At 46.9% G+C, this 26,344-nt stretch overlaps 1 protein-coding gene across 1 annotated transcript; it reads left to right on the top strand.

The window, feature by feature from the left end:
• NT5DC2 (5'-nucleotidase domain containing 2) lies at nt 1-26,344 on the top strand. The gene is made up of 14 exons (XM_040076602.2): nt 1-269; nt 7,352-7,536; nt 8,262-8,336; nt 10,177-10,232; nt 11,803-11,896; nt 15,542-15,670; nt 19,424-19,484; nt 19,731-19,833; nt 20,320-20,421; nt 21,615-21,696; nt 24,672-24,758; nt 25,152-25,292; nt 25,524-25,588; nt 25,979-26,344. Exons 1-14 carry the CDS (start codon nt 26-28, stop codon nt 26,238-26,240), a joined length of 1,686 nt encoding a protein of 561 aa, XP_039932536.1. The 5' UTR covers nt 1-25; the 3' UTR covers nt 26,241-26,344.

Here is a 26,344-nt window from a genome sequence, read left to right as displayed (position 1 = left end):
CGAGGCTGCGGCGTCCGGTGGGGCCATGGCGGCGCTGGGCTCGGCGGCGCTCCTGAGGGGCGGCGGCGCGGCCCCCCGGCTCCTCGCCGTGGCCCTGTCCTGCCAGAGCTGCCGGCACAAAGCCACCGGGGACGGTGGGCACGGGCAGCCCCGGGAGCAGCACCCGGCGGCCCCTGGCAGAGTCGGCGGCCAGCCCGTCCCGGCCGAGGGCGCCGACACCAAGACCTACCTATGGGCCAGGTACCACGAGATGAAGAAGCTGGTCTACGGTAAGGGGCTGCCACGTCCTGCCGGGGCCGGCCTTTCCATTCTTCTCCTTTCGCCTCTTTGTATCTCGGTGCCTCTCCCCGGCCCGCAGCCCTGGGGATGTGCCCGTGCTGTTCAGTGCCGGGTTAGGAGCCTTTCTCCCCGGCGATGCCATCCACATCTTCCATCGCCCGCGGCTCTCTGGGATGGTTTTATTTCACTGAAATCTGGTCTTGATCTTCCCCTCCCCATCCTGGGCTCCCTTCTGTGAAGATTCTCCGGCCGGACTCAGCCTTGCAGGACGTGCAGTGTATATGGGAGTTTTCATAACTAGCCTCCTTACATCGTGGGCAAATGGTCTAAAATGAAGGGCTCGTTGCCTTTTTCCCCAGTTTGCCGCTGGCTGGCATATGGAATCGCGGTTGGACTAGGACAATTAGATGGGGATGCTGAGTGAAGGGGTGATGAGTCCAAATCACAAGGGTGAGCCTGGAGAACACAGATGCTGCGGGTCCTGGGATGGCTCCTGGTCCCGAGCTCGGTTTCTGTTCCACATGTGTCACACCTTTTGCTCATGAGTGCATTTAGGCTTCTCTGACCAAGAAATTACCTGGCTCTGTCAGGTACTTTGAAATCTTGCCAAGAGAGGAGAGAACTCAGACTGCTCACCAAATCTGTGTAAAACAGGATTGTGGTCTTTTTGGCAGTGGCAGATCTCCACTGTATTAAACTCTCCTAAAAATAGCTTTAATGACATGAGGGCAGGGAACCTTTTCCTGTTGGTTTCTTGGAATGCTGAAGGTAAGCACTGTAGAAAGCTAGGAAGTGTGAGTTTGTGCCCACTCCTACAGAACTCTCCCTTGGCTTCTGTTTGCCTAAGGGCTTGGATAAGGACGGCAGTCAGCCATAGGCATCTGGAAGAACTTTCCCCCTGTTCTGAGGTCGGCAGGGTCTGTCGTTCCTTCCTCCCTCATCTTCCAGTCCACTGGATTTGGCATAAAATCTCAAGTCCTCTGTGATGGACAAGTGTAAAGGAATTGGCTGTTGATCCATTAGGTGCTCAGCCTGCTGCATTCCAGGATGAGAGCTCCTTTCCCAGCGCCGTTGAAGGCAGTACAGGATGCTGACAGAGAAATGGAGCTTTGGTAATACCCTCCAAGACTGAGTTGTGGTTTTAGCCCCACTGCTTGGAAGAATTCCAATTTGCAATGCTGTTTGGACCTTGCTATCCTCAAAGGCATTATTTTCTTTTCCATAACAGGATTGAAACCATAAATCCAGATGTGTGTTAATAGACTGTGACACGGTCTCTTGGCAAAATGCTTGGTTTGCTACGTGAGATTGTGAAGTTTGAGTTCATATAATTAATTCTGTTGTGTTGCAAGAGATACAGTTACTAATTGAGGTGGAGCAGTCATCACCAGGAGTAAATGCAAAATGAAGTCGGGTAAAGTAGCCCGAGTGTTAGAGAGCAGACTCTTCACAAGCCTTCAGGTAGCCATCAGATATGTTGAATAAGGCCCACGTTTGTTTGAAGAGTAACTCCCCAAAGTAAAATTTCAAGACTGTGCTGTTATTCAAATCTCGTCAGGAAGAGGCAGAGTTGGTCCAAGCTGGTTTTAATTGTTGCTTTGATGACTAAACAGTTGTGCAGAATGTGGCATCCATCTGTTCCTTCATGTTTGATTTCTGTCTCTGGTGTGAAGGTGAATGTCCGTGCTTGGCTTCTCAGCATTGTCCAGCACTGAGTTTGGGCTGACTCCTGTGGTGCCTCCTTCTCCCTCCCCCTCTGAAACGCCACCTTTGTCCTGTGTTGTCACTTATTGCCGCTGGTTTGGAGGGAGCTCTCTGCCAGGAGAATTCATTGTGTGTTTTCAGACCAGCCCTTGCTTAGCACCAGGTCCATGGAGCACTGTTGCATTTTTGCACCATAAATGCTGACCAGGTTGGACAGGAGAGGATGTGCAGAATGAGTTTCTGCGCAGTAAAGCTCCGTGGTGGTGCAGGTTTGGGGCCAGAGCAGAGGCACAAGAAGTTCCCAACTCTTATAAACATGTCTGTGCTCTGCCAGGCTGGAGTGGGGTGATACAAATGTCAGCACAACGTTGCTGCACAAAGAGTGCCTCTGAGGTAAAACCTCCTCTCGGTGTTGACTCGAGAGAAACCATTCTCTTCATTATTCCCCCTGCCTATTGCAACACTGACTCTTACCACCAAATTTCATTACCTGCAAAAATTTAAGGCTAAAATTTTGAAGCACTTACTGTGCTTTGTTTTTTTGTTGTTTTTTTTTTTTTTTTTTTTTTTTCCTCTGGCAAAAGGAAAAGTACATTCACATTAGTCAGAGGGATGGAGTTGAGCAAGACTTGGTGTTTTCTGATCTGATGAATGTCAAAGAAGGCTGATAAGCTCTCTCAGTAAGCTTTGAAGTCTTGCACTCTAGGAAACATCCAGTCCTGAAACAATGGGGCTGTCAAGCCAGTGATGCTTTGGCAATAAGCAAGTGTGGTTTTTTCCCCCAGGTGTTCCAAATCTGTTAACAGTGGCTATACTAACTCAGCTTTTCTAGGGAACTTTTACAATATCTGCAAACTTCTTGACTCTGCATGACAAGCTTGAGCATGGTTAAATGTGAGAACAGCCAGAACTGGAAGAGTGACCAAATATGTAAATTTCCCAGTTCTGCTTTCTTTGATATAACCCATTTTTTTTCTTGTGAAAAACTCTTGTAGCATTTTTGTAGTGCCTTTGTATATTTTAAAAATGTAATTTTGGAATCAAATTATACTTTTACGTATTGCTTTTAGTTAATGTAGATTTCATTGGCAGGAAATCCCAAAATATTTAGGCATAATGGCATAAAGTCTTTTAACATGGTTCCTCTGAAATTAAATGGACTTTAGATAATATTTTTTCCTTCCTACCCTATTGGTAGAAGGATCTGCTTTGGCTGGTGGGGGTGCTTTGGAGGAAGTGGCACAAAACAACACTTCAAGAGGATAAGGAGGTACTTGGAAGGGAGGAAAACTGGCAGTTTGTCTCTAGAAAGCAACTTGGTGTGGACAAGGGAAACTTCTTGATTCATGAAGAACATGGAGAATGATGGCCATCTGCTGCTCTGTACCCTGCTTTCCTCTGTTTGTCTTACAAAGAAATTGGCACAGATGTCTGCTGTGTTGGACTTCTGGGAGTACAAAGGGTGTGAGAGATGCCGATGCGTTGCCTTGTTTGTGTGTATTTCCTCACTGACACTGGATCTGAGGCTGAGCTAACAGGAGCGTTTCCTGAAGGATGCTGTTGTCACCCCGGCAGCTCAGAAGTGCAGGAGGCGTGCTTGGCACCTCCTGCCCAGAGCGTTTTTCACATCGGAAGGGGCCAGATGGTGTCTCTAGTGGCTGCTCGCAGTTAATTACCGGCTTTTGTTTCCACCTCTGCTCTCCTGGCGATTGAGGGTTATTGCTTTCTGACAATGTAGGTTATTGCCTGGGAAGGGACACCTGTGCTCTCGCGGACACACTCCGATCTAAGCAGCTGTCCAGGTTCTCACAGTGGGAAAATGACAGAGATGTTGTGTGTTTATTTTGTATTTACACCCAGGTGTAAGAGATGCACGAGATCAAACACGCTTTCTTGTGGTGTGCCTTTGCTGCTGAATTTCATCACGTGCCGTGGACATGCAGGCACTTCCCTAAAAACTGTCGGAGTTGCAAACAGGAGCAAATTGTGCAAGTAGGCAGATTCCTGGGGCTGCATCCAGAGCAAGAGCAGCTTTTTCCACGCTGCCCTCCGATGTGCTCACACTGCTTCTCCCTTAGATCTGACTTCCTGGGTGAAGTGCTGGTTGGGCAGTGACTAACTGATATTGTCTGCCTTTCTAGTTAGGACCCAGACAGAAAGAGCGCTTTGGATTATTATTCTTTTTAATAACCAAAACTGGTCTTGATTTTGTTTTGTGCGGTTGTTTTCTTTAATTTATATCTGTCCAGCAGTCTGTTACGATGACTTGGCAGAGGAAAAGCAAAAACTATCGTTCTTGAAAAATGGCATCTTCATGAGCTTCTGGTGGGTGTCTGTTTGTTTTGGTTTGACAATTGCCAGGAAATCTGAGACAAAGATCCCTGGCAGATTACGTGCTGCAGAGCAGCAGCGCCCAAGCCTGCAGCCCAGGACTTGATTAAGCACGAAGGATTGGTAACCACCCAGGAGGTTATCTTTGAAAAACAGACAAACAGAACACCACAAAAAAGCAAACCAAACCCCCAGACAAACACAATTAATCCAAGCTTCTTAAAACCTCGCTCACTAACCCTGAGGTATGTTTGGGATCTTGTATTAAAACTGATTTTGCTGGTGCTCCCAGGTTGTGCCTTTTCCCTGCTATAGCTGGAACCTGCATGGACACTGTATGAGTTTAAGGAGATAGAGACCTGCAGCTCTGTTGAGGATGAAAAAGGACATTTACACTGAGGCAAACGTGCATCATGAATCTCTAGACTGAAGCTCAGAGATTTCCTCCTTCCCAGAAGAGCAGTGACTTTGAAATTACTGTAAATTCAAGATGTAGTGTGATGGGATGGACAGAGCAAGCTGGGAGTTGTGAGTGATGTGGAATAACAAGGAGATATGTGGTGCTTGGGGAAGTGAACGTAGGGAGCACATTGTGTGTGAGACTGGGTGTAAATCATTTTGGCTGGTGTGTGCATCCTTTTTCAGCCCTTAGGAGGTAAGAGAGAACATGCTGTGTGAGTGACAAAATGTGGGTGGGGAAAAATGACCTGGGCAAGAGGCTGTCAGAGGACAGCAGAGAGGCTCTGTACCTTTGAGGCTGGCAGGGAGGAGCATTGCTTCACTCAGTGGGTGTAAATGTACTTCATAAATCGTGCTGTGGCACAGTAACTGCTTATGCTCCTGATCACAGATAGGGCTTGCTTGGTGAAGCTCAGACTGCCCTCTCCTTGTTACAAAATCCTACTGCTCCCTAAATTTTTCAGGATGGGATCTTTGCAAAAGTTGTGGATGGCATGTGTGGTTGAATCTAGAAGTTTCTCTTGTCTTCTGTGAAAAGAGAGCTAGGGTTCAGGCAATGGTATTTTGTGAGGCTCTCAGGCTATCAAAATGTGTTGTCCTGAATCTGTTAGCAAAAGGGGAATATTGGAAGAGCTTGACATCTCTGTAGGGACACTGTAGCAGCAAGCTGGGTGCATTTGTCATAAAAAGAAAGAAGTGCTTTAATAGAAGAGGAAAGCTCTGCACATTTCCTCTGAGACGTGATTATTGTTGTGTCATCATTTTCCTTGTGAGGGAGAAAAATAACACCCAACAAATCCCAGTGTGAGCTTAGATAAAGGTCTTTCCACAAGTTGACTGGAGGTGAGGACAGGAAGTGGAACTCTGTTTATTTATGGTGCAAAGAGCATTTATGACTAAAGGATGAAAGTTGTGATCATCTGAACCCTATTTACATTTCCCATCTTTTAAAATCTCAGTAGAAAGTACTTGGATTGCATCCGCTCTCCTAAGCCTCTTGCAGGAACTTTGCCACCAGCAGAGCACTGACAGGGAGCTTTTGTTCCTGGTCTGGAGCCAGTGAAGTCAGCTCTCCTGCCTTAATATGTTGCTGTATTTTCTAGTGATTCCTCTCCACATGATCTCGTGAATTGTATCTGAAGGCCAAATTGTGTCAGTTGGGAGAGGAGGATGGCTGTGGGGTTTTTTTTCCCCTGAGAAAGAAACATTTTGAAATATTTGAATCTACTTCTTTGGTTACCTCTCTGAATTAGGGCTCATAAAAGAACTTCAGACTTTTGCCTGAATTCTGCTATAATTCCAGACAAAGTCTTTATTGGGAAAGGCTGGTATCCCTTTATAATAATGTATTTTTTGTCCTAGACATAGATGGAACTTTGTTTTATAGCAAGGAAGCACTAAAGAACCAAGACAGGGGTCCTTGCTAAAAGCCAGAAGTTAAGGTAGGAAAAGAAAAAATCCTACCCACTGATGCTGAGTAGGATCTGAAAAATGCCAGGTCTTCTTCTATCATTCAAAGAGAAAATTACCATCTTTGAGGAGGGAGGAAATGTCTCCTTCCCCTTTGTCCCCTAATGTGGTTGTGACCAGGCAATCTACTACAAGGAATTATTTTTATTGCTCTTTCTTGCAAGGAACACTTCCCATGAAGCAGGAAGCCTGTGGGACGATCTGTTCTTGCCTCTCCCCTTGCAGTGGGGTGAAAGCTCTCTCTGGACCAGCTCTGGGAAGGGATCTATATATAGGCAGTTTAGCTGCTTGGTCACTTAACCCCATTTCTCAGAGGTCTGGGGAGCAGTGTTATTCCCAAACATCTTGAGCAGTAACCCTGCTTTGCAGTGACAAACCCCATGTGAGGACTGAGCTGTGTCCACAGGTGTTTATCAGAGGAAAGCAGATAACTTGTTGCTATCAGCATTGCATGCTCCAGGAGCATAACTTAGTGCAGGGTATTTTGTACGTGTAGGTGTTTGTACAAAACTTTGGTTTTTCCTGCCCATTAATACAAAAATTTGAAAAGTCTTAATGGTACTTGCAGGATTTCTCTAGTCTGGGTGCCTCAGTGAGAAACAAAAAATGCCAAAAGACAAACCTCAAAATTTCTGATTTGGAGCAATCTAGACTTTTCCAAGAGGACAGTTAGCCTGTTTGCTTGTGCGAGTTCTAAGTGAGGGATGTGTGCTTTTCTGGTGATTTATCGCAGCTGCCTTTCACATTGTAGCCTGCAGAAACTGCAGCTGCTCTGAGATAGAAATTTGACACTTCAAAACATCGGGTCTGCTTTGCTTCATGTAGGCCAGAGACCAGGGGGCATTGTTTTGCAGCTTCCTGACAGAAAAGTTCAGTCTGGCTGTGCAGATGGACAGAGCTTTATCTCCAGGTGCAGCCAGAGGTTTCACAGTGTGTTTTTTCATGGGAGATTATTGGAGTGAGCTAACGGCAGCAGCCTTCGACAGCAGCTCTGTGCTCTTTGCTGCTGCTGTGTGGCATTTCCAGCTGCTGTCAGGTCCAGAACAAAAAGTCTAAGCTTCAGTAATGCTCTCAGTTTCTCTAACCTCTCCCCTTTCCCTTCTCTTAGATCTCCTTCCACCAGGAGTCTGCAATCTCCTCAACCCCGCCGCCATCTATGCTAACAATGAGATCAGCCTGGGAGATGTGGAGATCTATGGCTTTGACTACGATTACACATTAGCACAGTATTCTAACTTACTACACTCCATGATTTTCAACACTGCCAGAGACATCCTAATAGAACAATTCAAGGTAATGAGGTGCTAAGAATTTCCACTCAATTAAGCTTGCTGCCGTCTTTGCAATGCCCCAGACATGCCTGTGCAGGCATTGTGCACATGTGTCAATTGCTTGATTTATTGAGATAAATTTAATAGTTCACAATCTTTGATTGCAGAATTAATTTTCTTTGAGATAATTTAACTTGTTGTACATTCCTGAGATTTTATAAATGTGGAGTGGGAGCCTTAGTGTAAAAAAGCCCTGGTCAGCTGTACTCAGCTATGGAAATTGTGCTTACAGGATGCTGGTTGGAGGTGCACATGGAGGCTAAACACAAACCGTGGGCCAACACTGGAGCTTTGCAAGACTTGGCATGTGCTGGTCGATGGGATGGTGCCCTAGAGCGTGTCCCAGAACAGACACCCTGTTTGCAATGGGTGACTGCTTATGCATTTTTTCTCATCTTGTCTTTCTGTTTAGTCTCTGCAGTGCCAGTCTTTGCCAAATATATGCATTGAATGCAGCTTATGAGAAAGTTCCCTCACTGCCTCAGTGGATCTGATGCTTTTTCACTACTATCTCTTACATGAGAAAAACTAGTTTTGGGTATCCTGATCCTTTGTCCTATTCCATTCATCCACTTTCTTTGCCGAATGGGCAAAATTAGGCAGGACTAAATGAGCTCAACAGGTGAAATGATTTTGTTGATTATCTGGTGTTTGTGCTCTAATGATGTCACTGTTTTGTCTTCCCAGTATCCGGAAAGGCTTGGGAAGTATGACTACATTCCAGGGTTTGCCATACGTGGACTTCACTATGATGTACAAAAGGTAAGCTGTACAAAGTTCACTCTCCTGGGCTTTGTCTTCCACTGTTATGTTCTTAGTGGGAATGGTTTATGTCATTGCTTGCAGTAACATCTGTCACCTAATGACCAGTGAGTCTGTGTGGCTGTGCTTTTCACTGCTTGGGTGCTTCCCCAAGGAAAGATGCCTACTGTGCCAGCCTGGCCTCCAGCAGAACTGGACATTCTAGCAAAGGCCTCTGGTAAACAGCCTTGCCAATTTGAGTCAATTAATTCCACAGTCTAATTAATAGAAAACTGAGCTTGTTTATGTGATCATTTCTGTCTTTCAGGAAGTTTAAACAACAAAACTCAGTCCTGCATCTACAACTACTTGCCAGGAGCAGAGGCATAATGTCTTACTCTAATAATAGAAATGACTTGTCAAGAGAACGCTTTAGGATGCCTTCCCCACCCCCACCCCGAATAATAGGACTGCCTGGAATAAGATCCAAGCTACTTGAGATGCATACTTCTTAGGAGCACAGGCAAGCAGAGTGCAGGCATTAGCTTTAACCCTTTTCAGTGTTTTGGTCCGATTCCCTGAAAGCCTGATGCCCAGGGATGTCATGCTGGCTGCAGCAGCCAGGCAGTCAGGTGGGAGCACAGCTGAGAAAGTTGCTTTACTTGTGTGTAAGCTTGAAAGCTACTTGAAGTAGCTTTCTTATGTGTTGGGTTTGAGCAAATTCAGGGAAGCAGGCAGGGCAGGCTGGAATGTGTGTGGTGTTCTCCAGCAGGAGGGAAAAAAGAGAATGAAGGAAAAAAACTGTAGAGGTTTTCTGTCTTTTGTCCTGACTGTGGAGACAGCATGGCAGCAGACCACTCATGCCTCTGGCTTTACCAAGCAATAAGTAGATCTGTGGGAAACTGAAGGTTCTTTCTCTGTTCAAATCTTTGGCTGCTGTATCTGAGAAACACAGACGAGTGGCCTGGCCAAGCAAAGCACCCTTTGACTGAGTGGAAAGTAGAGAACTCTCTTTTCTCAGGATCAGAGTTTCAAAACACACAGAAATCTGGGTTGTGCCTGTCTAAGTGAAACTTTCAGCGTATTTGCCCGCACTCCTCATAGGTTGCTGGGAGGTCTGCTCACAGTGTGACAAGATGCACTGATACGGTGTCCTTAATAAAGAATTTTAACGTTGTGTTCCTTGTGCAAGCTGCAGAATGATGTGGGTTTAGTGTGAGGCTGCTTTCCATGCCCAAGGACTTGTGTTCCAGCTTCAGAATGGTGGATGGAGAAGCATGGCTCATGATAGGGGAGTCTGATGGTAAAAATGCAAAGAAAGCTGTTACCAGCCTGGTGTGCTCCTCAGCATCTTTCCTTCAATGCCTGCTGGGGAGGGGGGAGCTCTAGTGTGAGGAAAATTACTGGGTGAAGCTGTGCTTTGAACTAAAACTTACCCACTTAATTGTGGTTAAGATGAATGTGAGGGGAAATAGATCTGTGCACACAAAGCTCCTTTGGAATGTGTGTTTTCTTGAAGGGAGATAAGAATACACAGAAATGAGTATTCTTGAGTTACAGAAATACTGTTGTCCCTGTTGTTCAACTGCATCGCTGTCTACAAACTGGGGTGTAAGAGACTTTGGCTCATAGAAAGATGGTCTTTTGCCAGAGAGGCCAATAAAAAGCCACAGTATGAATAAGTGTGTCTAAAAGTAGCTAGAGAATGAAATTGCTGTCTAAAGTGCTTAGATGTGGGATGCTCATACTGAACTTTATTTTCTGAGTGTCGTTTGTGTGGAACTTTAAACTTTAATAAGGTTTCAGTGTAAATTTTAACAATAACCCAATTCTAACAGTAAATATCTATCCCTTGTCACAGAGTCTTCTCATGAAGATCGATGCTTTCCATTATGTCCAGCTGGGGACTGCATATAGGTCTGTCAGTTCTGAAAATCATTTTCTAAATGCTTATATATGCAAAAGTGGATTTCTGCATCTGAGTGTATGTTCATATGTTGTTCTGCCTCTTTCCTGAGCAGAGCACGGTCTTGTCTGCCTCATCCTGTTTGCTCTTGCTTCAAATGCTTGCCTGGCATATAATTGCAGGGAGTTATTTTTTTCTCAAGCATTTCAAGCCAGGTGTGGGTGGGAAGACCTGGAGCTTTTTGTAATGGTTAATAGCACATCTGGTCACGTACACTGCGTGGTGTTTTAGCTGCAGCTACAGCATGGCTGGAGCAAACAGAGCCTATAGGAAAGGGCTCCTCTCTATGAGGTTCACACATGGGCCTGTCTTTTCCAGCAGTGCTCTGCTGTGCCTTGGAGAGTGATCTGGGTGTGCAAAGTCCTAGATTGTCCTATATTTCTTTTAGCTCTCAAAAAAAAAAAAGCAGGGTATGCTTTGGAATAAGCAGCTGAAACAGTGCAGAGCAGAGCAAATTTATTCTCCTAAGAGTTGTAAGACTTGAGACTGAGAAAACACCTTGCCCCAAAGAGGAGCGGGGTTGGTGTGCAAGAAATAGTAATTTATAAATACCAATAGCAAATCTCCTGTAAATCCTATATTGTATTTCCTGAGCATAGAAGCCAACATGTTTTTTTTCCTTGCTCTCTGCCCTTTTGCTGTTAAGCTTCAGTTACAGTAAACACTCTAAGAATATTAAGAAGGGAGTTTCATAACCAGAGACAATTGGCTTCTTTGAGTGCCAGCTTGAGGGATGAGGGGACCAGGGGGTTTGTACTGCCCCATATTTTACTTCACAGCTTCACAAAGAGATTTTTAGTGAAAACACATTTTCATTTTTTGAAGTATCCTTCTAAGCTGTCCTTTGCTGTTGAACACAACTGAGGCAACATTTAACTTCTTAGATGCTGTGTCATAACTGAGTAGAAAAGGAGAAAGGGAAAGTTGCCAACTGCAAACAGTCATCAAGATTGTGCAAGAGGCAAAACCTGCAGCAGTCAGATAACCTGACTGTTATGAACTGCACAGATCATCCATACTCCTGTTTTTGATGTTTTGAGAAAAACAGCCTTCTCTGTTGAATGGTCTTAGTCAAGATCTTGTTCTTAGTCAAAATCTTGTTTAGGAAAATGAATAAGAAGGAAACCCCACTTTCAGCAAGCCCTTCTCCTACATCCTTTTATTAAAGGTGATGTATCTCGTTGTTGGAAGCAATATCTCCAAACCAAGTTAGTGACCCAGTGCCACCCAGGTCAGGTCACAGGGCTGATGTGGTGGGGCAGTCCTGTCAGCAAACTGACAGCAGACAGAGCTGCTGGAATGTGGATAAAGCCCCTCAATTAACTTTTAGGAGCAAATGAGGTATCTGAAGAATGTCTTGGGAAAGATTTTATGTGAATCTTTAGAGCTGTCGGGCTCTCTGCCTGTCTCTTTTGAGCAGGAGGAATTTTTGAGCCTGTTTGCCCCATCCTGTTTTTCTCTACTGTTTGTAGCATTGTGCAGACTGGTGATTATTGACAAACTGTGTTGTTTTGTGTCTAGAGGGCTCAAACCGGTGCCTGATGAAGAAGTGATCGAACTCTATGGTGGCACACAGCACATCCCCCTGTACCAGATGAGTGACTTCTATGGCAAGGTATTGTAAGCTCTTGGCAGCTGGGATGCAGCAGCAGCTCTTTGAACAGCTTGGAAAACAGAGGGAATTGTATGCACATGTAAATGACTGCAGCCTCCCTTGGAAAGGCTCTGTCCCCAGTGAGCTGCACTGTGTGTTTTTGTTCCAGTGGGAATATGCCCCAGAGGTTATTTAGCAGTTTAGCATCTGAAAGACATCTGCAAAGCATTTCTAAATACCAGGGCTATTGGCCTAAAGCTGAATGGCTTTGAAGACTGATAGGGAGATGTTCCCTGCTTGTTCCTTGGCCAAATCTAGCTCCTGGGGCAGCCTGTCCTGCTCATGTTTGCAGAGGGCTGTTCGGGAGGGGTCTCTGCGAGTAGCAGCAGTAGGGTGCTTGCACTGCCTTTCTCTCTTTGGTTTTCGGTAGGGTTTTTTTCCTTTCATGTTAAGGATCTCCCTCCACACTCCTTTAGAACTGCTCAGGGGGTATTATTTGTCGGTTGTAGTCCATGAGTGAAGGGAGTATAAAATACTGACATTCTGTCTGTAGGAGCTGTAACAGTCCTTTGGTTGCCCAAACTAGAGGAAGTTAGGAGAGATTTTTCTTCCTTGAGTGTCTCATGGGTGCAGTGGCCAAGCAGGACCGTTCACATCCCTTCTCCCAGAACTGCTTTGTTTCTTGCCTTAGTTCCTGTGCCTTAGGGGAGGCTGGAAGGAGTAGGGCACAGTTCCTCTGGTAATACCCCTGAGAGCCTGCTCTCTGAAGTTTCCAGTAAGGTCACTTCTTGATTTTTCTCTTTCTCTCTTGGGAACAATTAATCTGAGTGGTTGCTTTCTGGATAAGTATATACTCTGTTTATAGCTTAGCAAGGTTTCCAGCTTTGAAATAGGACATTTTTGTTTAGAATTTGATCCCTGTCTGTAAACTGCCCTTGATTGGCCTCCTCCTGTGCAACTCTCCTCACTCCTGTCAAACTTGGGATGATTTCATCTTTCTTATTAAATAATTTTAAACATGAAACCTGCTTCAAGTTGTGGCCTTCTGTAGGACCAGGTGCTTATGCTGAGGTGCCTTTTCTGTCCTTTAATCTTTCCTGTAGTTGGTATTGAAAAATTTGGCCACAGAAGCAGAGATACCAGCTTAGTCTTCGTGAAGAGGTGGATCTCCTCTCCTAGGAATGTAATAGACTCCATGAACTAATAGGTAGATCCCAAAGAGAGCAACAGTATTTACAACTATTTTGCTATTACAACTAGTAATAGTAAACTATTTTCACTAGTACAACTACATAATTTTACTATTATGAAAGTATTTACAATGAATGCAAATGAATGCATTTGCATTCAGGAATATCTGCTCAACCTGTGCCACCGAGTGGGGCATATTTTCCCACGTTAGTGACAAAGATGAAAGGAGGGCTAAGATGACTTCTGGTGTGAACAGGTGCAGTGAACTTGTGAGGAGGGAGCCTTTAGCTGGGGTCTTTGATTTGTTCTCCTCAGTCTGCCATGATGATGTTGCTGTATGAGCAACAGGAGAGTTGCCAACAGGCAACAAGAGAAGTGGGACTGATAAGGCTGAAGTGTGTAAATACTCTCCCTTAAGGGTTTTCCTGGTTCTCTGTTAGCAGGAGTGTGTGGACAGCTGCCAGCATCCCAACACCTGCAGTGGGTGGGCACAGATCCATCCCAGGGTTCGACACTGCAGTTGGTGTGGCTTTACATATGTGATGGCCTGTAATGAAGGTGGAGAGCTCATGGGTGTTGTAGAAAAAGCACATGTAACATTCTGAAAGCACAGTCCAGTTTTTGTCATGGCTTCTGTCACTATGTCTGCCTAAGGAAGAAGTCAAGGCCACTAAAGGGAATTGGGAAAGGTTGAACTTGCCCTGTAGAAAAATGACACAAGGCACAAAACTTAAATCAGAGTTGACAAGGTAAATCTTTGCTGTTAACACTGAATGTTTACCAGCCTCCTCTGTACTTCAGGTATTGAGAGGTAGGAGAGGTCCTTGCTCTACTGCACTCTGGTAAATCCCATACCTAGTTATTTCAGTAGGAACTGCCTGTCTTTGTCCCTCTTGCTTCTTTCCCAGAATCTCTGAACAGGGAAAAAAAAGATGAAGGCTGTTTACAGAAACTTTTGCTTTTGCTATGGGAGAAATATTCCCTTAGCAACCAGACATCAAAATGGACAGAAGTGTTGGAAGGATTCAGTGAGTATCCTAAGCAGCAGCACCGTGTGTGGTATGTGGCCCTTTGTGTTGTCTTCTGCTGCAGGTGAAATTGTTCTGTGCTGGGTGGATGGAAATTGTAAAACCTTCAGCACACTGACGTAGCTTTTGATGACAGCATTTTTTGGTAATACACCTCAAGCAAAATGTTGTTTGTTGTTCCTTTGCCCTTTTGACCCCAATTTGTATTGCCCCAGGTATTGCCTTTAGACAGGGCTGGTCTCGTGCCACCCTTACCCAGCCAGACTAAAGGGAGGTGTTCTCTGGTTACCTCTGGCCTCTGGCATGACAGGGCCACCTGTTTGTCATCGGGCAGCAGGGGCCCCGCCAGCTTTCACCATCTGCACCTTCTCTGGTTTTCTGGGTGCTGCTTTCATGTCTGTCTTTCACACAGCTCTAATAAACCCTTTCTGAAGGGGGGCAGTGCTATCCTACAGCGTTGCAACTTCACAGCTGTCAGTCCTGGATTGCTCAAAGATCATGCACAGACATGATGGAAGTGGATTGCCAGTGCACTTCTGCTGACCGGGTTCATGGGGAGGTCTGGGTGCTTCCCACACTGCTTTCCATGTACAGAACCTTAGTAACTGTCCCTGTTCTGGTGTGGAACTTTATCAATGGAAAATGAAAAAATGGATCCCAGTTTCATCTTGTGAGGGAGACTCACTGCAGTGCTGCACAGGTGGTACCAAGATTAAACAAAGTTTATTTTACTGCAGAGCCTTTCTGGTGCCAAAGTTGGCTCTTGGCCTGCTGATAGGTTTGTGATTGACAGGCAGTAACGATTGTAAATCTGTGTGAGAGCTGCAGCTCTGCCTAATGCAAGGGCAGTTATTCTTTGGTCAGGATGTAATTGTCCATTTCCACTTGACTGCTGGTGGGCTGGAGTTCTTTTTCCTCTGGGTTTTCTGTAGTGACAGACAGGCATTGACAAATGGCTTGTTGGAGTGATTCTTACACTGCCTTGTGAAACCTCACTGGGATGTGGTTGGAGCAGCTTTGGTACCCTGTGCCCAGTGTCCCAGCCTGGTTTAGATGAGCAATGTGGCATCTTCAGCAAGGCTGGCTGCTGCTCTAGCAGAGCATTGTTGGCACCTGTACTAATGCCAAGAGTCCAGGTGGGAAGCAGGGGTTGAAATAAAAATATTTGGGACTGATTCCCTGCTTCCTCCACCTTTACCCTGTGGTATTAATGATGCTGGGTTTATTTAATGAGTTATGTGAAGGAGACACCTCTCTCTTCGAGGTTGGTGTTTTGGTTGAGAAGAGAGGGCTGCTTGCTGAGTGGCTGGGACTTCCCACACTAGTGTTTTTGTTAGCCTGGACTATATTTCAGATGATGCTGGGTGATAGGAGTTTGTTGGCTTTACTAATTTTTTTCCCCAATGTTTTTGATTTAATGTCTCCCTTTCATTTTTTTGCTTTCCAGGGTCCATCACTTAAGCAGTTTATGGACATTTTTTCTCTTCCTGAAATGACACTGCTCTCTTCAGTCATTGATTATTTCATCAATCATGGCATTGAGTTTGACCAGGTGCATCTCTACAAGGACATATCTGTAAGTGAAATGTCAACTGCCCCACAGCTCACACTGCATCAGAGCTGTGAGCTCTGCAGCACCCAAACCCAAGGGGCTGGCAGTGACCAGCCTGATATGACAGCTCTGTTGTCCCTTTAGATCAAGGCATTACCAGGGAATATTCAAAGCTGTGTTTTCAGAACATGTTTGGCTTCTGTCTCTACTACAGAGCTGGTGTTTCTGGTGTACCTTGTGTAGGAGTGCCTGGGCTGCTTAGGCTGAAGGTCCTTCCATGGGAAATTTGTCACAAAGCTTGTGCAAATATTTTCTGGTTCTGCAGACTTTTAAAGTGTTTTCCTTAGTATCTCATTTTTCAAAGAGTCTTGGTCTAGTCATGTGCCAAACAGTTTACTTTATACAGTGTTTGTTGTAAAACACCTCTTCTTGCTTGCTCTGAGAATCCTGTGTCCCTTTCAGCTGCAGAGTAGTCTGATCCAGTGAGTGACTGTAGCTTTCATGTGTCATTTACTCCAAGGTGTTAAGTGGCACTTGAAAGGGCTGTGTGGCATTATCAGCATTGTTGGGGCTGTTTGACTTCTTAGTTAATGCTGTAGACAAGATGTGAGTGTTTGAGATTGCTGCTCTGGGTGATTCATGCTGACAGACCACGTTTTCCTTATTGCACTCCTCTTTCCATGGAGAAGGGGTTTTGATTGGTACCTTGTGGGAATCTTAGACTCAGGCATTGGCTGCTCAGTTCTGGGAAGGAAATGGGGCTCCATGGGGAAATGGAGCTCCATGTCTGTGCTGCTGCTTTGTGATAAGGATCCACCTGTCAGCTGTGTGTCCTGGCCTTCTGTTGGTGCTTGATAGGAATGTGCCTATCAAGCCTATGAGCTCATTTCTCTAAAGACCTTAGCGTATTTCAAAGGTGTTGGATGTTTCTTCTCTTGGGGTGGGGAAAATGGGAAGAGGGGATATAGCTGACTCCTGCGGCCTTTTGTGAAGAGTATCTTTGAACCTTCTTTTGAGGTCAAATTAACATATTCCCAATTGAAATCTTGAGAGCAGGGGGATGGTTGCAACAGCTGACATGTGTCCAATGCAGGCAACTGGTGTGGTCCAGCCCTCAGACTCCTGAGTGCTAATCCTGGCTTTGTCCTTCTGGTGGACAATGTGGTCATCCCTGAGGAACAACTAAAGCAGGCACCTCAAGAAGAGAGCTTATGACAGAAAATGTGGCAGTGCCTAAAATCTATATTGAAACTAGGGACCATCATGTGCTCTCACCAGAAGAGTTCTTACTGTACAATGAGGGTAAACAAACATTTTTGCAAAACTTATCCCAAGTTCAAGTGCAAAGAAATGCTTTGTGAACACGAGCACAGAGATCCTTCTGTGCCTGCAGATGGGTGTCCCAGAGGAGTTGCATGGCCCAGTGTCCTGGTTTGGGGACAAATTTGGGAGAAAACCCCTGTATAGGATCCCTCTGGGAAGCAAACCCCAGTGGCCTCTCCCTCCAACCAGTCCGGTAAAAAAAAAACACCTCCTTGGAGAAAAGTGGAAAAAACTATTTTACTAAACAAATGAAGTGCATACAAGTATAAAGAATGAATAACATGAAACAATAAAACCTCTCCTTCTGAAGTGAGATGGCAAATTGAGAAAGTCCTTGCCGTGGGTGTAGCTCGGCTCTCTCTCTCAGCGTCTCCTCAGTCCCAGTCTCTCCGGCGCTGCTGGAAAATGCCGAGGTCCAGGCCCCGGTGGGCCGCAGGTGCAGCCCCCAGTGCTCCCCTGGGTTTTCAGTCCAGAGCAGGTTTAAACAGTTGCAAGAAAAAGGGAAAAAAAACAGTCCAGGGAACTTCTCTGCCCTAGCTAGCTGAAACTAACTAAAAGCAAAAAAAATCTCTGTCCTGCAGTCTCCCCAAGCCTCCGCCGAACACGCCGTCCGCAGAAGAATGTGGAGGAGTCAGGCAGTTTTCTCAAAACAAACTCCGCGCTTCTCCTTGCTCTTAGAACCAGTCTTAAAGGCACAGAACTCAATATACAGCACAAACAGAACAGACGATTGGGGATACAAGCATCATAAAGTCACCCTAGGACACCCAGCTTTAGGACAGCACTGGCCTAACCTGACACCCTGCTGGAACTGTTGGTGGTACTGCTGATTGCAGCCTGTGTGTTTAGGAGCAGGTTAAGTGCTACAGGCACTGCACTGAATCAAAGGGGCAGACCCTGGGGAATGGTAAAGGCTGAAGCTGACATGTAATTAAAGCAGTCCTGTCATACCAGTTTGGTCACTTCATATTTGAGAGTAAGAATGTACAGTTTACCCTGCTTCCCCTTGGAGGCATTTTTGGAGTCCTCTTTGACACCTACCAATGCTCCAAGTTTTTGCCTGCAGAAACATTATAGGTGTTTTTGGTTTTTGTTTTTTTGTTTGGGTTTTTTTTCCCTTCTTTTGTTTTTTGGAGGGCAGGATTTTAGGGAAAGAGCACACTGAAATTTTTCTTCTCTGCAAAGGCAGTTTTGATGCAAGTCAAAAGTTCTGCTTGCTTTTAGTGACAGTGCTGGTTAAGAGAAAGTTGTTTTCTTGTTAGAGCTCCTGCTCTCTGTTCAGATTCCTTCCAGTAAGGCAATGACATGTGACCTCTGCCTTTTTGCCCTTCAAATCCACGTGGTGGAAAGAAGCTTTTAAAACTCCATTTTGAAGTGGTAATGCCTCCACCTTCATCATCCCCTTTTTAAGTTGGAAATTGTGGTTCTCTCCAGCTCTGAAGGAAATTTTTGGGGGGCTCATGAGGTTTCCCCGGCACTGCCATGAGACCAGTTGACTGTGTGGCAAGCGTCACTGTGGTGATGTCAGTGGTGAGTGTGGGACGCGGTCTGAAAGGGCAGCTCCTGAAGGGGCACCCACAGTGTAACAGGAATTTAAGGGTCCTGGGGAAAGGCAGCATTTGTTTACCTGTGTAAACTGTCAGGGATGAAAATGGTGCTGTTCAAACAAGCATTTACATGGGCTAACACTACAAACTGTGTTGCTGCTCTGGAAAGAGTTTTGTGGGTCTGGCATATCTTGCTAGATGGAGACTTGGGCAGAATCTCAGTTGGATGTGTCCAAAAATGTGCTGTATCTGGGCTTCTGGCCTGGAAAATAGAGGATATTTGGATGCCCTTGACAACATCTGTTTTAATTTGCTTCCCTCCCCGCTGTGTTTTTGCCACCCTCCTAGTGGGAGTTTCTGCTCTGCCTATGCACACTGGTCACCCAGGGCTAGGAGCTGTGGCCCTCCTTGGCTTGTGGGGAGCACCTTGTGATCACAGATGCTCTCCTCTGCTGCTGTTCACCCTGGCCACACTCCTATCCTTTGGGTCACGCTTGGCAGGGCTTCCACAGACACAGGGAGAAAGAAAAGCCACCTGGTGTCTGAGACAGTACAGTGTTGGGACAGTAAATGGCTTTGGAGTGGCACAGTCTTTATTGCCTTGGAACCAGTGGGGAAATGTGTGCTTTATTCCAAGAGCAGGAAGGAACCTGTGCTTTCACAGATAAGTTTTGAGGTTTTCCCTCTTACACTGCATCAGCTGAGCCGGCCACCCTGTTCTTCTTTTGGCATCTTGGTGAGCCTTGGTGGGCAGGCTCTGCTGCTTTGCAGAGTTTTTGTCCATTAGCAGGTAGGGGATGTCTCATTACTGCCTTCGTCCTCACTGGTGGCAGTAGGTTTGCATGCTGGGAAACAGGAATGTCATGTTGTAAAACTAAAACATTTTCCCCCCTGCTCTTTTCTTTAGGATGCAATTAGAGATGTTCATGTGAAAGGAGTGATGTACAAATGGATTGAAAAAGATATGGGTGAGTTAAATAGAGCTCTGGTGCCAAATTCACTTATCACTTCCTCAGCTTTTCTCTTTAGATAGGACTGAAGAGGAACACCACTTTGTCAGCATGGTGGTTCATTGCCTGCCTCCCTGAGGATCTAACTCAGACCTTTTCCATCTTTAGTGGTATAGGGACTAGGTTTGGTTTGGTTTATAGAAATGTGCTCATGGCTTATGCCAAAGCGTTCTGATTGACGCTGTGTGTTTCATTCTGATACAGAACGCTATATTCTGCATGGGGACGAGATCTATGCTGTGCTAAACCGCCTGGTGAACCACAAGAAGAAGCTGTTCCTCATCACAAACAGTCCCTTTAGCTTTGTGTGAGTACCATTATTGCTCATCAATGGTCACCATGGCACAGCAAGAGCTGTGCAGGGCGCTCCCTCCTCCGAGCACCTGGAATTTGTGTGGGACAGGGGTTTGTGGCAGTAGTCATGGAGCTCTCTGGGAACTGTTTGTGGTGAATGTTGCACCCACAGCACTGATCTCACTTTTTGAAGAAGTTACAAGGCTGTGGCTGGCCACATTATTATGAAGCTGACACTTTCGATTGCCTCTAGCAGTGTTTGCTGTATCACAGGCTTCCCTGGGCTTCCAATGGTGCAGAAGAAAATGCATGACAGCTTGAAACAAAGCACAACATCAGTACTTGATACAATGAGACAGCCTTGGGAGGTTCACAAATCTCTGTTTTCTTCTCTGTTACTGAAATAAGAGTGAATTGGGGCATTAGTGTTGTAAAGATGCAGTGTTGGGTGGAAAAAAGAGAACTGGATCTGTTAATTTTTCTGCTCCTTTGCCCTTAGGGACAAAGGAATGAAACACATGGTTGGCAAGAACTGGCGGGACTTATTCGACATGGTCATTGTGCAAGCGGACAAACCCAACTTCTTCACCGACCGGCGGAAGTACGTGTCCAAGGATTCCTGCTGGGCAGGGAACTGCTCCTCTGGCCTGCCAGAAAGCAGGGCTTTGCTAGGCATAGTCTAGCTCCAGGAGGTAGTCAGCCTTCCAATGTTCTCTCTGAGGAGGCAAGGATTGACCAGTCTGGGAATAAGTGGATAGAACGTGTAGAGCCAAGAAGAAAACGTGTTTCTAAAACTGGCATGAGAGATGGCCGTTTCTTGTCTTGAGAGTAGGACAAAATCTTTCCTTTTCTTCTTCCCCACAGCAAGTATCTGTGTGGTTTGTTTTTTGAGGTTTTTGGGGTCTTGTTTGTACTGGATACATGCTGTTTGGGAACTGGCAGCTCTGGAAGCCTTTGTACGTGGCAGCTGGGGTTTGTGGTCAGTTAGGAGCTGCCAATAGACTGGCTGCTGTCCTTACTTTGCTCTTTGGCTTCTCTGCTTTGGGAACTTGTGTCTGCTTAGTTGGGGGATTGGTCTATTCTTTTCTTTGTATGTATTTTCCTCCCCCACTACCCAGACCGTTGGCATATGCTGGAGTAAACCAATGGAATGGAATGGCTTTATAAGCTGTGCTGGCCTGGTAAAGGTTTTTTTCATGGGCTGCAGGTGAAGTGCTTTACAAGCACAGCCTGGAGCTATGATGATCTGGCCCTCATGAAAATAATACCTATGGCTGCCTGGTGCCTAAGATCCACTCATGGAGTGGAGAATGTTATGGCAAGCCCTCAGGAAAAGCAGGAGACACCTCAGTTCACCTGGTGAGCTGAGCAGGGGAGCTTTCCATCCTCTCTGCAGACTTGTTTTACCTTATTAGAACATTCCATGGTCTCTGTTGGGCTGGGGCATAGCCAGGTTGGAAGAGCACACAGAGTGTTTCATAGTAAAGCCTTCTTAGCCTTGGCATTTCATTATGGTTATTTTCTTCCTCTCTGTAGGTGAAAACAAGAAGAATTGTTAGGGATTTTGGCATGAAATGGTTACAGTCAATGGAAGCATTTTGAAAAGGTGTTTCCCTTTCATACTTTCTCTTCCCCTGAGAAAATGGTACAGAATGTCACTTAGAACTCATGTAGAGCTTTTATTTAAAGTTGTTACATAGTTAAACAAGTTATGTGATTCAAGTGTTCTGATTGCTGGGTAACAATCACCAAAAATCAAAAGAAGTTGACATTTCCCCACCGTTTTTCACCCAGACCTTTTCGAAAACTGGATGATAAAGGCTCACTGCAGTGGGACAAAATAAACCAGCTGGAGAAGGGAAAGATCTACAAAGAGGTAAAGTGAATGGGTGCATAAGAGATGTCAAGCAGGAGTCTAAAATGGGGGGGGGGACGACTTATACCTGCAGTTTTGGAAATCACTGGAAAAACAGGAAAATCTGCTTGGTCAGGGTGAGGGGAAATAATGGGTTCTGCTGTAGGACACACGTTCATGTTTGGTGTTTGAAAAGTAAAACCCAGAGGTCCTTGCAAAGAGCACCTGTGTGGATGGAGGGCGTTTGTAAGAAGACACGCTCAGGTCTGTGCTGGCTGTGGGCAGTGGGGGATGCTCTCTGTCCCCAGGAGCTCTCACTGGCCTGGTAGGACACTGTCCCCAAGAAAGCTTTCAGCATGGCCTTGGCACTAGGGATGGAGGGACAGGGACAAGTGGGAAAAGGCAGAGCAGGGCTGGGTAACTTAAGGTGTGGGGTACTTGCTTTTCTGGCCAAGAGAACCTGTGCTGAGTTACCTCCGCCAGGCTGGGTTTTCCTTGCTGCTGCCTGGTTTGTGTGAGATGAGGTGGGTAGGGAAACATTCCCTGTATGTGTGGGAGGGGCCAGTGAATGTCCCCTGCCCCTGTGTACATTGAAACCTTCACCCTATTGTCCAGCTTGGACTTTTCCCTCAGCTCTTCTGATTGTCCTGGTCCTGAAACTCTTGTCCTGGAGGGGCTCCCAAGGATGTGGTAGTTGAGGCTAAAAAGGCACAGCTCTCTGAAACCTCTTGTGCATGCAAAGATCTTCCACATGTCATTCCAAATTGTTGTCCATAAGGTTGGCAAAGGTGAACCTGTGTATAATAAAGAAATAAGGAATAAAGAAACAAGGGTGATCAAATAGGGTGCAAAGCATCAAAGAGTGTACAAAACCTGGCTCCTGACTCTCCCCTTCTGGGAGGAGCAGCATGTCTGAGGATGAGCTGCAGCTCTGGTGAACTTGCTGCTCTGGGTGTTGTCCTTGCAGCTGGTCTGTCCCCTGAGACAAGTTGCCTCTGGCTTTAGGACGGTTTGTTCTTGATTATTTGAGCTGTCCAATCCCACAGGAAGAAACTGTTAGTGAGACTGCGGTCAAGTAGCTGGGACCTGACCTGTGGTAGCAGGGTAGGTCATGTCCTTGAGTAGTGCTGTTGGGAAACCTCTGTCTGGTGGGTCTGCCAAAGTGCTGGGCTGGTGTCCCCTCCTCTGCCAAGAGCTAGGAGCTGGGAACATGCTAGTAGAGCTCTTTCCCAGTGGGTTAGCAGCTCCCTCAGGAGAAAGGCACACCTCACCCAGGGAGCTTATTGCTGCATTAAATCCTCCCCTTGAGCCACCTACATCTTGTGGACACAGGCTGCTCACCCGTGTGAGCAGTGCACTGAGGAAGGGAAAAGATGAGGGAGGGAGGTGAGCTGGGTAGGATTTTGGGCCCCTCTCCAATTCTTCCCCGCAATTATATTTATCTCACTGCATTAAGGTTGTTGCCTAATTGTGGTTCTTAGGATGTGATGAAGTGTGTATCCTGGTTGTAGCCCACTCTCTCTCCATGTTTTGGTTTTTTGGAGTGCCACAATATCCTTCTTTCTGGTAAGCGTTAGTGGCCATGGACCTGTGCTGGTGGTGTTGCCAGGAGCCTCTGAGCTGTTCCTGGGCTGGGTGGCAGTTTTTTGCTGTGGGAATCCCATGAATGGGACCTCAGGGATTGGTGTTTTGCCCTAAGGACTGGGAAGTGGAAGTGATGCCCTCTACTCCCTCTGTTCCTACAGATGTGGTGTATTCTGTATGTGCCAAATTTGTACTTCCATCCCTCTCCAAATCTGTGATCTTGGGGGAAAGGAGGGCAGGACCTGGAGGTCTCAGAACAGGTCTGTGGCTCCATGGAGCTCCAAGCACAGATTTCCTGGCTCTCAGGTCCATTGCTGTTTGAGGTGACTGGAGCAGAGCAAGAGGACTCTCCTCCTTCTAAGGCTGTCCTTCATTTCCTTCTCTGTCAGTGGCTTCCTGAGCAGCCCTCATGTAAGCAGCAGCAGCCTTGTGTCCAAGAAGTGCAGAGGCTGCTGGGTCCTGTTAAGGGAAATCTGCTCAGCTCCAGGGATGCTGCAGGAGCAGAAGGCCCAGCACCCTGGTCCTGGGCAGCCTTAGCTGTGCAAACTGCCACTGCCTGCTGGGGGCTGCCTTGTGTTTGGGGCTTTCTGGCCAGGCTGGTGCTGGTGCTTGGGGGTGCTGGCTCCCTCCTGCTGCTGGAGACTGGCCAGAGGGTTTGCTGCTGAGTGGCTCGTAGGTCTGTACTGACTGCTTGTGCTGGTCTGCTGGCATTGATGGGGCCATTTCCTTTCCTAGTGGTTTTTTTTCTTTCATGACTCACATGGAAAACTTGTGTGGAGGTGGAAGGGTAGTCCCTGAAGTGCCTTCTGTGCATGTATGGGTGATGGGAAAGCCTTGAAAGCTGCTTGGTGCTGTGCTTTAGCTGGTGCTTGGGGCTTTGGTTTGTTTTACTCAGCTGTGAATCTGTGCAGGCTGCCTGGCTCTTTGGCTTGGTTAAACAATTCCAGTGGACATGTGGGTGGTTTTAGTCTTTGGGGTTGGGATGGTGGTCAGGGATGTAGAACAACTCCTGACTCCAAAAGCCTTGCTGGTGCATGCTGTGAGGTGAAATCATTATCACCTGAGACCAACAACTAAACCCAGAACCCCTGGGGTTCTTTCTGCCCATCCTCAAGCTCTTCTAATTTAGGTGTCTCTTGGCCTCTAAACTGCCTCCTTTCCTCCTTTTGTTGCCTTTTAAAACCATGTTGTCTTCTTGACTTGCTGTGCCCTAGACCACAGAATTTCCCCTGAATTCCACTTGCAAATACTCTTTGGAAGAGTTTTTGCCTTTTTCTCTAGCCTTAAAAAAGCTGAGGGATTGTCACATGGGAAGAACGTGAAGCGAGGTGGGGAAGGACAGAAAGCGCTCACACCTGCATGTGGTAAGGTGCCTGTACCCACGTTTCACTCTGAGCTCCTGTCACTTGCAGGGCAACCTCTTTGATTTCCTGAGGCTGACGGGCTGGCGTGGATCCAAAGTGCTCTACTTCGGTGACCACCTGTACAGCGACCTGGCGGTGAGTGAAATGTCTCTGCTCTCCGGTGAGGTGGGAACGGTCCCACGTGGCTGCTGTGGCTGCAGGGCCTGCTCCGAGTGCTCAGGGCTGTGCCGGGTGTCACAGGACACACAGGCTTCCCCACTGCTGTCAGACAGATGCAAGCACCAGAGAAAAGGCTCCTGGAGTACTTTCAGTGGGTGAAGTGTGAATCTGAGAGCAGTTTGTATTGATCCCACCTTTTTAGGTGCTTCATGCAACTGATCCTAGTGCCCAGGGGATGGTTGTTACTGGCACGGGCTGTCCCCTGAGAATGCGAAATGGGAACAAACACAGTCTTCTAGGAACCAGGGTTGTGTTTGGCTTCCAGTCTTTATGTTGTATTCTTGGTTGTTTTTTCACCCTGACCTCCAGGACCTCATGCTGCGTCACGGCTGGAGGACTGGAGCCATCGTTCCTGAACTGGAGACGGAGATCCGGATCATAAACACGGAGCAGTACATGCACTCCCTGACCTGGCAGCAGGCTCTGACAGGGCTGCTGGAGAGAATGCAGGTAAACGGCTCCTGGCTGAGCAGGACAGCTTATGTGCTTCCTTCTGAGTCTGAATTTTGGGTTTACCACGGGCATGAGGGGATGTACCGTTTTGCCTGGTTCTCAAAAATATCTCATCCTCCTCCTGGTGCAGTGGGCTCTGGGGTTGTGAGTTACAGTGGAAATCGCAGCGAGCTGAGGTGTGGCCTGCAGCACTGATGGGTGCGATGCTTTCTACTGCTGTCTTTGCAGATGTATCAGGATGCAGAGTCAAAGCAAGTATTGCTGGAGTGGATGAAGGAACGGCAGGAGATCAGGTGAGCATCTTTGCCCCTCACTTGTGAGGCCTCTTGGGGCACCAAGGCCGTTTTGTAACCTGCTTTGGGGACAATGCTACTGCAGCTGCTGCACTCTGGTCCTGCCTGGTGGCACTTGCCTCTGGGTTGGGGCCATGCAACAGTGCGGTCCTGCAGCCTGGAAGGTTGGTCTGGTTTGAGGGCAGGGTGGGAAAGGGGAGTGCTGGGAGGGGTTGGTGGGCTGTTTGCTACATCACACGTGCAGTAAGAGTGCACTGAATATTCATCAGTCTCACTGCACAGGGACTGGTCTGCATCATGGCCTCGGGAGTGGGGTGGCCCAGGGCTAAAGGATTGGGAAGAATCTGTGACCATGGTTTTAGCTACAAACCACCATCTCTTTCTTCTCAGGTCTCTGACGAAGAACCTGTTCAACCCCCAGTTTGGAAGCATCTTCCGCACATTCCACAACCCCACGTACTTCTCCCGCCGGCTGGTGCGGTTCTCTGATATCTACATGGCCTCCATCAGCTGCCTGCTCAACTACGACGTGAATTTCACCTTCTACCCCCGGCGCACCCCTCTGCAGCACGAGGCTCCGCTCTGGATGGATCAGCTCTGCACGGGCTGCATGAAAACCCCTTTCCTGGAGGAGATGGTGCACATCCGGTGAAGGGCAGGTACTGCAGGCAGCGGCAGCGCAGCCGGGGCTGCAGTGGGGCCGGGCCGCTCGGCCGGCAGCACCTCTGTCTACCACTAAAGGGCGTTTGACACTTG

The sequence above is a fragment of the Hirundo rustica genome, chromosome 12 (genome assembly GCF_015227805.2).
Source record: "Hirundo rustica isolate bHirRus1 chromosome 12, bHirRus1.pri.v3, whole genome shotgun sequence".
Taxonomy (NCBI): domain Eukaryota; kingdom Metazoa; phylum Chordata; class Aves; order Passeriformes; family Hirundinidae; genus Hirundo; species Hirundo rustica.
The sequence above is the reverse complement of the archived record's forward strand: the minus strand, read 5'-3'. Positions and strand labels throughout refer to the sequence as shown.

What these genes read in the sequence shown, in the direction of transcription:
- NT5DC2 (XM_040076602.2), top strand. Translation starts at nt 26, where the DNA reads ATGGCGGCGCTGGGCTCGGCGGCGCTCCTGAGGGGCGGCGGCGCGGCC. An exon ending in AGGGAAAGATCTACAAAGAG is followed by an intron (nt 21,697 to 24,671) that starts GTAAAGTGAATG and finishes TGTCACTTGCAG; the next exon opens with GGCAACCTCTTTGATTTCCT. An exon ending in AAGGAACGGCAGGAGATCAG is followed by an intron (nt 25,589 to 25,978) that starts GTGAGCATCTTT and finishes CTTTCTTCTCAG; the next exon opens with GTCTCTGACGAAGAACCTGT.